The 12,578-nt window shown below is 41.7% G+C and overlaps 1 protein-coding gene across 1 annotated transcript; it reads right to left on the bottom strand.

Annotated features, from left to right (window-relative positions):
* Nucleotides 1-303: 303 nt before the first annotated feature.
* On the bottom strand, nucleotides 304-8,234 carry vgll2b (vestigial-like family member 2b). The gene is made up of 4 exons (XM_041813035.1): nucleotides 7,930-8,234; nucleotides 7,151-7,499; nucleotides 3,646-4,092; nucleotides 304-1,412 (listed from the first exon to the last, which is right to left on the bottom strand). Exons 1-4 carry the CDS (start codon nucleotides 8,014-8,016, stop codon nucleotides 1,369-1,371), a joined length of 927 nt encoding a protein of 308 aa, XP_041668969.1. The 5' UTR covers nucleotides 8,017-8,234; the 3' UTR covers nucleotides 304-1,368.
* Nucleotides 8,235-12,578: the final 4,344 nt, after the last annotated feature.

Below are 12,578 nucleotides of genomic sequence, written 5' to 3'. Positions count from 1 at the left end.
ACTGTTGGGGCCACTTTGCTCTTGGGAACCTTCAGTGCACCTGAATGTTTCTGAAGCCTTCCCCAAATCAGTGCCTTGCAAGAATCCTTTTCTCTGAGCTCTGCAGGCAGTTCCTTTGACCTCATGGCTTGGTTTTTGCTCTTATATGCATTGTCAGCTGTGAGGCCTTCTATAGAGAGGTGTGTGCCTTTGCAAATCTTGTCCAATTAAGTTAGTTTAGCACAGGTGGACTCCAATCAAAGTGTAAAAACATTTGCATATTTTTAAAACTCTGTCCTCGTTTTGTCATGACGGGGCACTAACTGTAGAGTAAACTCAAGGTGGTATGAATACTTTCTTAATACATTACAGTACAGAAATTGAACTAAAATTACATTCTACCATAAATAGCATAAATAATTTTTGTGATGTGATGCAATGCAGAGACTTAACAGATGCAATAATTTACCATAAAAATATTTATTGACATCACAATCTTCCTGGGCACAAAATGAGAAATAGCACACAAATAAAGTCAAAAAATATTCATAAAGTCCGATCAAAGCATCCAAGAATGACACAGAGAAATAAGGAACAAAAATGGAACAAAATGAAAGAGAAACACAATCTTGAATCTGTCAGAGCAAACAAATACTTGTTGAACTGTTTGATATGTCTTCGACAAATGACCTTAGCTGATGTACGCCATCACCACTTCTTGCTTTAGAAAACAACTCCAGAACACTGGCCTAACCAAACATGTTTAGAAATGCACATACACACCAATAAATAGAATACTTTATTTCAAAATTATATCATAACAATCAGGAAAAAAGGTAATTGAGGACAGTCACGGAGAGAAAACCAGCAGAATCATCACTCCTGTTTATGTTGCATTTGTTGATACGCAGATAACTGGATGATGTTCGTTCTAACAAAGAACATGAGACCGAGATAGCCAGGGACATTGGAGGGAGTCCCTGCTCGCCGTAGTCCCTCCATTCATCCCTCTATCTCTCTGTCCACTGCTAAAGTCTGTTGTGATCCCGTCTTTCTCGGTCCAAACAGGTCACAGTGGCTCACACTTCGCCAAAGCAGCAGAGAGAGCAGAGGAGAGAGGCAAAAAAAAAAAAAAAAAAAAAAAAAAGAGAGAGACAACACAGATTTCTCTCCCTCGCTCAGCTTTATCTCCATGGTGCACACACGTCGACCTGGAGCGAGGCTGTGTACTGGCAGGGGGAGACCATGAAACAGAGAGCAGAGGGGGTTGGAGTGGGGGGTTTGTGAGTGTGTGTTGGTGGGATAAAGGAACACGCTGCTTCAATAGCGGAGCAGGTCCAGGGACTAATTGGATCTGGTAATGGCTGGTCAATGTGACTGAAGGGCTCGTTAGAACCAGTACAGCTCTTTGCCTTTCTTGTGCTGCTGGAGGCCTGAGAGAGACACAGAAAGACGAGGAAACAATGATGAGGACAAAGGCCAACAACAGAACACAGGTTGTCATGGAGCCTACTTTAGCCAAACATCCTGTTTAAGAGAAAGAGACAGAGAGTCTGTGTGATGATCATTGGTGTTTGTGTAAGTGCAAGGCTTATTACACATCACAAGTGTGTGCACTGGTTTTCTAGAGTATTTACCTGACACGCCACATAGACTGTCTCATACACTATATGGACATAAGTATTTGGCCATACCTGCTAATTACTGAATTCAGGAGTTTCAATCAAAACTGTTGCTACAGGCAGATAAAATCAAACACTAAGCCATGCAGCCTGCGTCACTGTGATGGCCACCTTTGTAATAGGATGGTTGGTGAAATTCCATCCCAGCTGGATATTCTCCAGTTAACTGAAAGTGATATTATTAGAAAGTGGAAGCATTTAGGAACAACAGCCTCGAAGCAGAAGAACACACAGAATCACAAAGAAGAGCCAGCGACTGCAACATGACTGTGCCCCAGTGCTAAAAGCAAGGACTAAAGACATGGTTTGATGTGGAAGAACTTGAGCCCTGACCTCAACGCCATTGAGCAGCTGTGGGATGAAATAAAATGAAGATTGCAAGTCAGCCCTTCTTGTCCAACATCAGTGCCTGACCTCATAAATGTTCTACAGAATGAATGGGTGCAAATTCCCACAGAAACACTCCAAAATCTTGTTTAAAGCTTTCCAAGAAGAGTGAGGGCTGCTATAGCTGCAAAAGGGGAGTCAACTCCATATCAAAGTACATTTGAATACAATGTCTTTAGTCCCTGTTGGTGTAATGGGCAGGTGGCCAAATACAGTGTATGTGTTCTGACATGTATTGAATAGTATGACTACCCAATATTTAGACTAAAATGTTTTGTTCAACTTTTCACTCAGAAAACAGTGGCTTTGCATCATTTCATTTTGTTATATAAATGACAAAAAAAATCATAGGTGACTTTTTCCAAACACTTTTGAAGACTAGGTTTACTTGCACAACAAAAATGTTACAGGTTGAAAAGTTACAGTAAGAATTTTTCAGAAATTTTGAGTAAATTTTTGGTATTTTATTTTATTTTATTTTATTTTATCATTCCATATTTAACTCTGTGACGCCCCTGCATGCTTTTACTGTGTTACTAAGAAGTGTCCTTCTGTCTGAGGTACCTTAAAGCTTTCTGATGTGGAGCATCATCTGGGTCAAACTGCTCCGCCCAGGCCGTAAACACTGGCTTTATGTTCATCTCACTCTCTCACTCAGCTAGACACATTTCTGTCTGCATTCTTTTTTCCCCGGAAATATTCATTTGTAGAGAAATTTCTATAGGAATTTCATTTTTCTTTGAGAATTCTTATCAGTAAAATCCTTGAAGAAAATTTTCCAAATATTTCCCAGAAATTTTCCAAAAACTTTCCATCAGATTATTTTAACTTTCAGAAATGTCCTTCAAAAGTCTCGGGAGTTTTCTGTGACAATATTTCTTGAGCTATTTTTCATGGATTTTCTTTTTTTTTTTTTTTTTTAGAAAACCCTCAAAAATCTTTATTCCCCCAATTTTTCCCCAATTTTTTGTCAGAAATGTTCAGCTTTTGACAACAGCACTTGACCAGGAATCTTTCTTTTAAGTTCTTTAGGAGATTTAATGTTAAAAATTGTCAGAAATAATTAAAAGAAATGCATCCAAAATGCTTTCAGAAATTTCAGCAGGAATTTTACTTCAATCAGAGATACTTGTCTAAAATGCTCTTTAAAATTTGTTGGAAAATGTATTTCCAAAACTTTTGACATATGGCGGGGATTTTTCTCTCTGAAATTTCAACAACAATTTTCTTTAAGATTTTTATCTTTTTTAAAACTTTAAAGTAGTAACATTTCTTTTTTAAAAGTCTTTATTTTTTATGGAAATCTGTGCTGGAAATGTACAGAAAATATTCATCCTTTTAACAAAAATTTAAACTATCATTTGAGCTATAAGTGAGCGGGCTACTTTATTACTTTTTTTTTTTTTTGCAAGTTTCATATTTCATACAGCAATTAAAAAATATAGATTTGATCTTTGTCTATTTCTCCTCTAGGGGATCAGGTGTGTTTATGTGAGATTTTCATACATAGTTTTTTGAGTATGTCATAAAAACAGTCTAAGATGATCATTTATCTTTCCATAGTGTTTGCAGCAGCCTGAAATGTGTCAGTGGTTACCTGCATCCATGTTGAGAGCCAGCGTCTGGCTCACGTCCCCTGGTGGCAGCAGGCCGGGCCAGGAGGCAGCGGGCTCCAGCTTGCTCACTTCATAGTGGCTTGGCAGTGAGGGGAGGTGAGGGGGCCTCACTGTGGGCATCAACAACGGCCCATAATGGGGCTCCAGAGCTGATGGTGAGTACAGTTCATGCAGAGGCCGCGGGGGCCCGTAGGCTTGAGCCTGAGGATACCCCCAGCTCTCTGGTGGGTGAGGGTGGGTATGAGGATGAGCGTGTGGGTGAGGGTGAGCGTGTGGATGCGGCAGACCAGGGTGCAGCCCTGATGCGTACGGGTCCATGGAATAAGAGGGCGCACTGGTCTCACAGTGGGAGCGGCTCTGAGGCGAGGAGTAGTTACTGTCCCAGAAGGATGGAGGGAAGCTTCGTCGACTGCTGGGTGACGGTGTTTCTAATGAGAGAAGGGGAAAGGAGGATAAACAATTACATTCAGGCCAAGGCACAGACTCTTGCACAACTGTGTAGTAATACATTTGATTTATAGAAACAAATGGAGAGGCTGGAGCAACCCGTGCTTTAACGCCGATGTCACTCACATGACTGCTACACCCTCTGGCCCAGATATCTTTCCCATTGGATCATACTGTCACACACAACCCTCACCCCAACAACACACCGAAATAAACACAACTAGTGTACAGAGGGAGAGAGAGAGAAAGGTAGAAAGAGACATCCCTATATCCTGGAGTTCTATATAAGGCAGACACTCTGACCTGGAGGGAGACCAAGGCCTGCAGGGCCCTAAATCTTCGCTGTGGTGACATCTCTCACTCTCATGTCAGCCCAGTACTTCTAAAAGTCTCACAACCCTCTCTTGCACACACAAACACTCAGTAATGCAGCTCTGGCCCTGCTCTTGCACCCGCCACCCCTCTCTTCTGTCTCCTGCACCCCCACCTGTTGTTTTCTCTGCCCACCCCCCTCCTCGCCCTTGACAGAATGTCAGCGGGCCATTATATGTTTTTAGCAGTATATTTTTATATTTAGATATTCCTCTGAAAAGAGACACCATGCGACACCCTGAGAGCTAGTGTTTCCCTGTGCACCCTTTCACACAGACCACAGCATGCGTGTATAAATCTGACAGGCAGGCAGGCAGGCAGGCAGGCGACTGACTGAGGAACCATTGTGGGGCTAGAGCTGGAGGGGGAGCCAGAGCGGCAGAGCGGAGACGTTTGAAGGGGATACGCCGGCGAGGCTGTGCACTTACGGCCATGTATAAACATAGCATCTGTTGTGAGGCAGGAAGCTTGTGTTAGTGCCGAAATGAAGACGTCCGGCTGAACCGGGAAAAGAAAGTAGCAGCGACAGCAGAGAGGGAAGAGAGTGAAGGCTGTAGGCCCTAAATGGATATCTAAGGGACATCTTCAGATTGCTGCTAGAAAGATATTTAAGGCAAAAAATGACAAGTTTTTCTCATGAAATATAGAAATATTAAAAAATTGAGGGCTTAGAATAAAGTTAAGAAAGTAAAAGATAATAATAAGAAACATCAAACAATGAGCTAATTCTGCTCATCATTGATGCTTTCTGAGGAATAACTATGAAAATTAACTTTATTTGCATTGTTTCATCTTAGTTTTGACTCCTAGCAGAGTCTGCCGTGCCAAAGCATACCACACAAGACGCCAAAAATTCAAGCCTGTTAATCGGAAGCTGCCTCTGATCATTTTTGGATTCCAGATTTATCACAGCAAATCCTCCAAAAATCCAGTCCTGTAAAGTGTGCATGTTTCCCCTTCTATTATCTAAATCTTTTCCTAAACCAGAGTCAACGAGCTCCCCTAACAGCTCCTGACCTTCATGACCCCTGAACCACGAGCCCTGACCTCTCCAGGGACAACAGTCACAACAAGCGGCCCTTCAGTCATATCACCTGATCACATCACCTGTCTGGCTCTCTGCTGTGCTCTGCAGAACTGTCAGCTCACCCTGTGTGGCCTTAAAATGACCACAGGACACCTGTTGAACCTGAGTTCACTAAAATAAATGGTGATTGTGAAACTGCTGGGCTGTAGCAGAGGGCAACCAAAAATTACATTGATTAAAGTTTCAATGGCAATTGAACACAATTAATCTTTAATAAATACATCGTTTTATTAGTTTACCTAAAAAACAGATTTTGGGGTATTTCTGGTCACATACATTTCTTTACTCATAGAAGATTGCCTCATATTTGTTTTATGCCTTGCTCTTGTGAACCTGTACATATGTGCAGCTTTAACATAGTATGGACAGTCAAGCCCACCCAAAGAACTGGCTGGGCCTTTGAACAACCCAGTGAATGGACCCTCCCAGCTTTCCATTTTTAACCAATTTTTGCCACTTTTTAGCTGCTTTTCAGCATTTTACACACCTTTTTTTTCCCACATTTTCTGCCTTTCTTAGCTCATTTTTTTCTACTTGTATTTCAATTTGCCTAATTTTTGCCACTCTGAAATGACTTTTCACCATTCTTTTCTATAATTTTGTTTTGCAGCTTTCAACCCATTTTGCCACTTTAAGCCACTTTTCACCATTTTAACTCTTTTCTGCCTTTATTGTTTTTAATACTTGTTTCCCATCTTTGCCTCTCTGAACTCATTTTTGTCGATCTGCAACAACTTTCTTCTGCAACTTTCTGCCACTTTCAACCCATATTTGTAACTTTTTAGCTGCTTTTCACAAATTTACACCCATTTTAACCCTTTTCTGCCTTTCGTAACTTATTTTTGCTACTTGTTTCCCATTTTTGCCCTTTGAACCCATTTTTACCAATGTGCAACAACTTTGTTCTGCAATTTTCTTCAACTCTCAAGCAATTTTTGACACTTTTTAGCTGCTTTTCACAAATTTACACTAATTTTTCATCCTTTTCTGCCTTTCCTTAACCAATTTTTACTATATATTTATACCACCTCTTTGAACCTCTTTGAACCCATTTTTGGCACTCCCAAACCACTTCCCCCCCCCCCCTTTTTTTTTTTTTTTTTTTTGATTTTTTGGCACTTTCTACGCATTTTTCCCCTTTTTACATTTCTTTTTTTTTTGCCTCTTTTCACAAATCTATAATTATCATTTTTACCTTAAAGCCTTTTAGGTTCTTTCTACTATATTCTCTAGCATCCTGTTGTTTTTGTACATCACGGCTTAGCTTTGAAGACTGACATTACTTACCAGTTGGTTTAGTCAATGTGCCCATCCCTATCGGTAACGTTATCAACTAAAGTCATTCTATTGTAATAAAAGGGTTTCATATTTTGAAAAAGGCTACTCATTCTATAGCATAGATAGCCTAAATAAAACTCAGCTTTATGTTGCTTTGATAAGAGTGGTTAGTATTCAAAATAATAAAATATACAATGGACCATTATTGTGCTGACCTCCATGGGCCCCCTATTTTGCTGGGCCCCTTAAGGCTCTCCCCTTTATCCCCCCTTATGGGCCTCCTTGTGAACAGTGTAGTATACCTGTGCCCTGTTGGTCTGGTGCCCTACGTTTGCCCTCTCCATCCATGTAGGAGCTTAGTGCCCTGGAGAAGTGCTCATCCACCACGCTGCTGATGTCACCATGGTAGTAGGTGAAGAGGACACATCGAGAATTCAGGTACTCCGCCTCAGGGGCCTCCTGCTTCTCCTTGGGGCCCTCTTCTGGCCTTAGAGCTGCAGGAGTGTAAGAGGATGAAGTAGAAGAGCTGGATGAAGATGAGGAGGAAGTTGATCCTCCAGTGCCTGGGCCCCCAGACATCCCCTCGGGAGCCCTGGGAGTGTCCATAAAATCCCGGCAATGAGGAGAAGTTCTGCTCAGACCTGTGGGAGCCTGAGAGAGGGGGGTCAGAGGGGGGTAGGGGGGCACAGGCAGAGGGTTATGACAGGTGCTGGAGAGGACAGTTCTTGAGTTGTGTATGAGACATTTTGGCATAATGTTTTTCTTTGTGTTTGGCTGCGCTGGCATAGAGGAGCGTGCGTAAAGATACGTTTTTAAATCCAGGGCGAATTCTAGGCTTATTTAGAAAGAAAATACATTTGCATATAAAGACAGTGGCAGACAATAACCAAAGCAAAGTAGACTTTTTCATGTACACATCAAGACAGACGGTTTTCCATGCGATGGTTCGCTTTTACGCACAAGCAGCATGAACTAGCATAATCGCTACCTAAAAGTTGAGCCCTACCATCCTATTTGCACTTTCAAAACTACAAAAAATATTCCTTTCATGGAAAGGCTGACACATGTTTTCACTGCTTACCTGTAAGCTGTTAACAAAAGCGGGAGCAGTCGGTGCGTACGGTGCGTAATGTCCATAGGCTGGGTACATAACATCCAAACAGCTCATGGTAAATGAGCGGTGTCTTCACTGCTCTCTGGAAACCGACCTTACTGCGAGAGAGAATGACAACATCCCGAGGTTTTTTTTCTGCTGTAGAGAAGCGCGCTCAGTGATCGCTGCTCAGTGTAATGGGCAAGCTCTCTCCAGACACGGCATAGTCACCCAAGAAAAGAGCGCACCTCTCGACTCCCTGTGTGCGCCACAGCAGCTGCGGCAGCAAAATGTGATGAGGTTTATGGAGCAAGCATGAGTGTGCCCTGTCCTGTACATCTCTGTGTCAACCCCTCCCACCTTCACCAGCCCACACGTCCCCCACATCACCACCACCAACACTCCCACCTCGGATTATGGATTGGACGCATGCAAAGGGATTGTTTCCTTTGATATGAAAATAAGAAGCTGTGATAATGAAAGCATGTGGGAATAAACCTTGTAAAGGTTAGAGAATATCAATTTAGTTTAAAGGCAAAGCCTGTCTCCACAACATCTTAATCCTGCTGTAAAATAAAGGTTAAGTTGAATGTGATCCAATGGCACAAATAGATCATGATGAGGTCAGTGAGCTTTAAAGCCAGCCTCACAACAATGAGCACATGATACATGCACTTTTTTATTTCTTTCCATGTAGTGAAGATCCTTGAAACTTTGTGCTCTGTCCAAGCTGAAAGTGTATCCACGGTCTTAAAACAGCCATCGGTTGCCAAGTAAACCCTCGAGTCATCTGAAGTATTTAGTGTGTTCCCAGAATGACACATAGGTGTCAACTATAGGTTGCATACACTGGTCATACCAACAGGGAGGAGAAAGGGACTCTGCACAAATCTATGACAAATTATCACCTATCAGCAGTGCAAACAAAAAGATATTTTCACATGCACACACAAACATCACAGGTGACAATCACAAACACATGAGGAACAGAGAATCTGCCATGCCTGGATGTAGAAAATCACAAAGAAATTCATCTTGAAGACATTAACTTAGAAAAACAAGAAATGTTGGACACATTCTCAAAAAGGTGCAGTTGATTTCTTTTGTTTTAAAGGCTTGCAGGTGTCTAATGTTGAGGCATGCCAGTCTTTTTGACAGGCACTTGCCTGTAGGCCTTGGAGAATAGTGTGGAAAATTTGCAGAATTCCATGGACGAGTGTCAGATGAGGTGGAATGTCTCTGATGTATGCGAGTGGACGAGCAACTCAGGAAGTTACATCGTCCCTCCGCTGCGTTCTCTAGATGGAGAACATGACCAACATGTCATCTGCATACATCACACATGGTATGAATAACTAGAGGCAGGTTATTGGCATGCTAATGAATCGAACATGCTCTTAAATAGCAGGGGATGAAGCTGACATGCAGCGTTGTAGTTCTCACTTTGAGCTTGTCTTGCATCAGTGTCTTGATAAATTGATTTAACAGCATAGTGCTGCAATGTAATACTGCAAGATGCACTGTATTGTGTTGCATATAGCCTCAGTGGAGCTCAGTGTCAGATCTTAAATGAATCCATGTTGCTTTGCAAACAGATCAATCATAAAATTATTGTGCAACTGATCAGTCAGTTTCTTATGCTGCAGGATTTGCAGTATGGGCCATTTGATCTATATCCATGCAGTGTAATGCAATGGAGTCATGGGGAAAGAGAGTGATGCAATGCTGGAAAGCTCACTGTTACACCAGCGTGATCAACAGCTGCAGCTGACAGAAGGGAATGGAGGCCACTATTAGTATTAATGGCCATGACTACATTTCTCTCTGTGTCTCTCTCCCGCCCTCCTGCTAGTCTTCCCTGGTGATACACAATTTTTTTGATCACCCAGTGTTCCCCCTGGAACAGGCACCCATGTCTGTGTTTGTGCCTGAAACACTAGTCATCAACTGACCAAACTAGGAAGAAATCAACTTAGCCTGAGTCAGTCTTCCAATTTGAGTTCATCAACAACACCAAACTGTACATGCTGAAATCTTTGCATGTAAAGAACAGTATGTGCAAGGGTCTACAGTTGCTCTTGTGTCTCTCTGTGTGTGTTTGAGTGCAACTTTGTGTGTCTGCATTTACGTGTATGTGCTGAAAATAAACACAGGTTACATCACTCCTTGTGACCCCGCAGCACATCGAGGCCCCTCCTCACTTAAAAGAGGTCTGACCGGTCAAAGTCTCTGATTGGTTGACATGTTGCAGGGCCAGTTGAGGTAGTAACGGCAACCTGGTTTTATTTAGAGCGCTATTCACATTGCAACACCGCCATTAATAGTTTATACTCGATGCTACAAATGCCTGTGTACAATTAAGATATAAGGGAGCGCCTGCACTTTAATCCTGACCAGTAAAGTTAAAGTGAATCAAAGAATCATGTGTGTAAATGCATGTCAGGACAATAAGAAGCTTCTGGTGGTGCTGAGAGATGAACCTGAAACCATGCAAGCTACCTCCTGAAACAACAAGGCCCTTTATTAAGGTCCCAGTCTGGCTTGGTCCCAAGGGGGTCAGACTTCAGGATTCCACTGTTGTTTATATGCTTCAGTGTGTGCGTATATGTCCAAGACAGAGATGTACAGCTGCCCCGTTGTCCAGTTGCACACAAACTTATCTCAGCTGTTCAGAATCATCACCGAGTGTCATCAGACACACAGACACACTGCTCTGCAGACACACACCCGCAGACACACACTCCACACAAAGGGCCACATATGGACAGGTTTGGCTCATTCATCCTGCTACACAAATGTTGGTAATAAATCCTCAGTGATAGAATGTGCAAGTGTGCAGCTATTTTCTCCCTAAAACAACTCGCGTATTGTCCACCAGACCACCAGCACCCAGGATACCACAGTGGATGAGTCACTTAAATATACATCAGGAATTTTAATGATCGTGTTTGTTTAAACAGCCTCATTAGAAAACTTATACAACCCCAGTTCCAAAAAAGTTGAGGCACTAAGTAAAATGTAAATACAAACAGAAGGCAATAATGTGCAAATCTCACAGGCCGATGTTTAAGTCACAACAGAACATGAACAACATATCAGATGCTGGAACTGAGACATTTTACCATTTCATAAAAAAAAAAACGAGCCCATTTTGAATTTGGTGGCAGCAGCCCACCTCAAAAAAGTAGGTGCATGGCAACAAAAGGCTGGAAAAGGAAGTGGTACTAGTGAGAAACAGCTGGAGGAACCTTTTTGCAACTAATTAGGTTAATTGGCAACAGATCAGTAACATGACTGGGTATAAAAGGAGCATTTTAGAGAGGCAGAGTCTCTCAGAAGTAAAGATGGGTAGAGGTTCACCAATCAGTGAAAAACTGTCTAAAAATTATAATATCATTAAAAGATTCAGAGAATCTGGAGAAATATCTGTGTACAAGGGACAAGGGCTAAGTCAGTACTGGTTGCTTATGATAGTTGGGCCCTCAGGCAGCACCGCATTAAACACCTGATGATTCTGTACTGGAAATCATTGCATGGGCTCAGGAACACCTTAAGAAATCATGTGAACACAGTTCACCACGCCATCTACAAATCCAAGTTAAAGCTATATCATGCAAAAAAGAAGCCAAATGAAAACACCATGCAGGAATGCCACCGTCTTCTCTGGTACAAAGCTCATATAAAATGGCCAAATGAGGCAAAATGGAAAACTGTTCTGTGGTCAAATGAATCAAAATTGTATTTGTTTTTTTTTGAAACCATGAAAGCGGTGTCTTGCAGACTAATGAGGATAGTGACCATCCAGCTTGTTATCAGCATTCAGTTCAAAGCCTGCATCTCTGTTGGTATGGGGTTGCATTAGTGCCTCTGGCGTGGGCAGCTTACACATCTGGAAGGCACTATATCAATGCTTAAAACAGGTTTTTGAGCAACAAACACTCCCATCTAGACAACATCTCTTAAGGAAAGCCTCAGCTGTTTCAGGTAAACCACATAACACATCCATCACAACATCAGGGCTTCACAGAAGAAAAGTCCTGGTACTGGACTGGCCTGCCTGCAGTCCAGACCTTTCACCAACAAAAAATCTGGCAAATTAGACCCAGGATGATTAAGTAGCTAGAATCCTACATCAGACAAGAATAGGACAACATTCCTCTCCCAAAACTCCAACTGATTTTCTCACTTCTCAGACATTTGCAGACTGTTGTTAAAAGTAGAGGTGATGCTACACAATGGTAAGCATGGCCCTGTCCCTACCTTTTAGAGATGTATTGCTGACTTAAGTTCAAAATTAGCAATTTTTTTTTCATGAAATGGTAAAATGTCTAAGTTTCAACATCTGATATGTTGTTTTCATTCTTTTGTGAATAAATGAGTTTATGAGATTTGACAATCATTGCATTCTGATTATATTGACATTTCACACAGTGGCCCAACTTTTTTATTGGGGTTGTACATTTCACATAATACTTTTACAGTCTATCATGATTAATGCTACTCCCTTCTCATTGGTTTTAGTTCATGGCAACAGGTTTGAAAAGTATTTCAATGGAAAATGAAAACCATTAGAATAATGGAAAATTTTTCAGTTAAGTATAAGGAAAATTTGATGTATTCCATACAAAATTAATTTT

The sequence above is a fragment of the Cheilinus undulatus genome, linkage group 18 (assembly GCF_018320785.1).
Source record: "Cheilinus undulatus linkage group 18, ASM1832078v1, whole genome shotgun sequence".
NCBI lineage: Eukaryota > Metazoa > Chordata > Actinopteri > Labriformes > Labridae > Cheilinus > Cheilinus undulatus.
Note: the sequence above shows the minus strand (reverse complement) of the source record. Positions and strands in the feature narration are given on the sequence as shown.

Bases quoted from the DNA above. Each gene is read 5' to 3' on its own strand.
- vgll2b (XM_041813035.1), bottom strand. From the start codon at position 8,016: ATGAGCTGTTTGGATGTTATGTACCCAGCCTATGGACATTACGCACCG. The intron at 7,500-7,929 runs GTAAGCAGTGAA...CCCCTCTCTCAG, and splicing joins CTTTTGTTAACAGCTTACAG to GCTCCCACAGGTCTGAGCAG. The intron at 4,093-7,150 runs GTATACTACACT...TTCTCTCATTAG, and splicing joins ACCAGACCAACAGGGCACAG to AAACACCGTCACCCAGCAGT.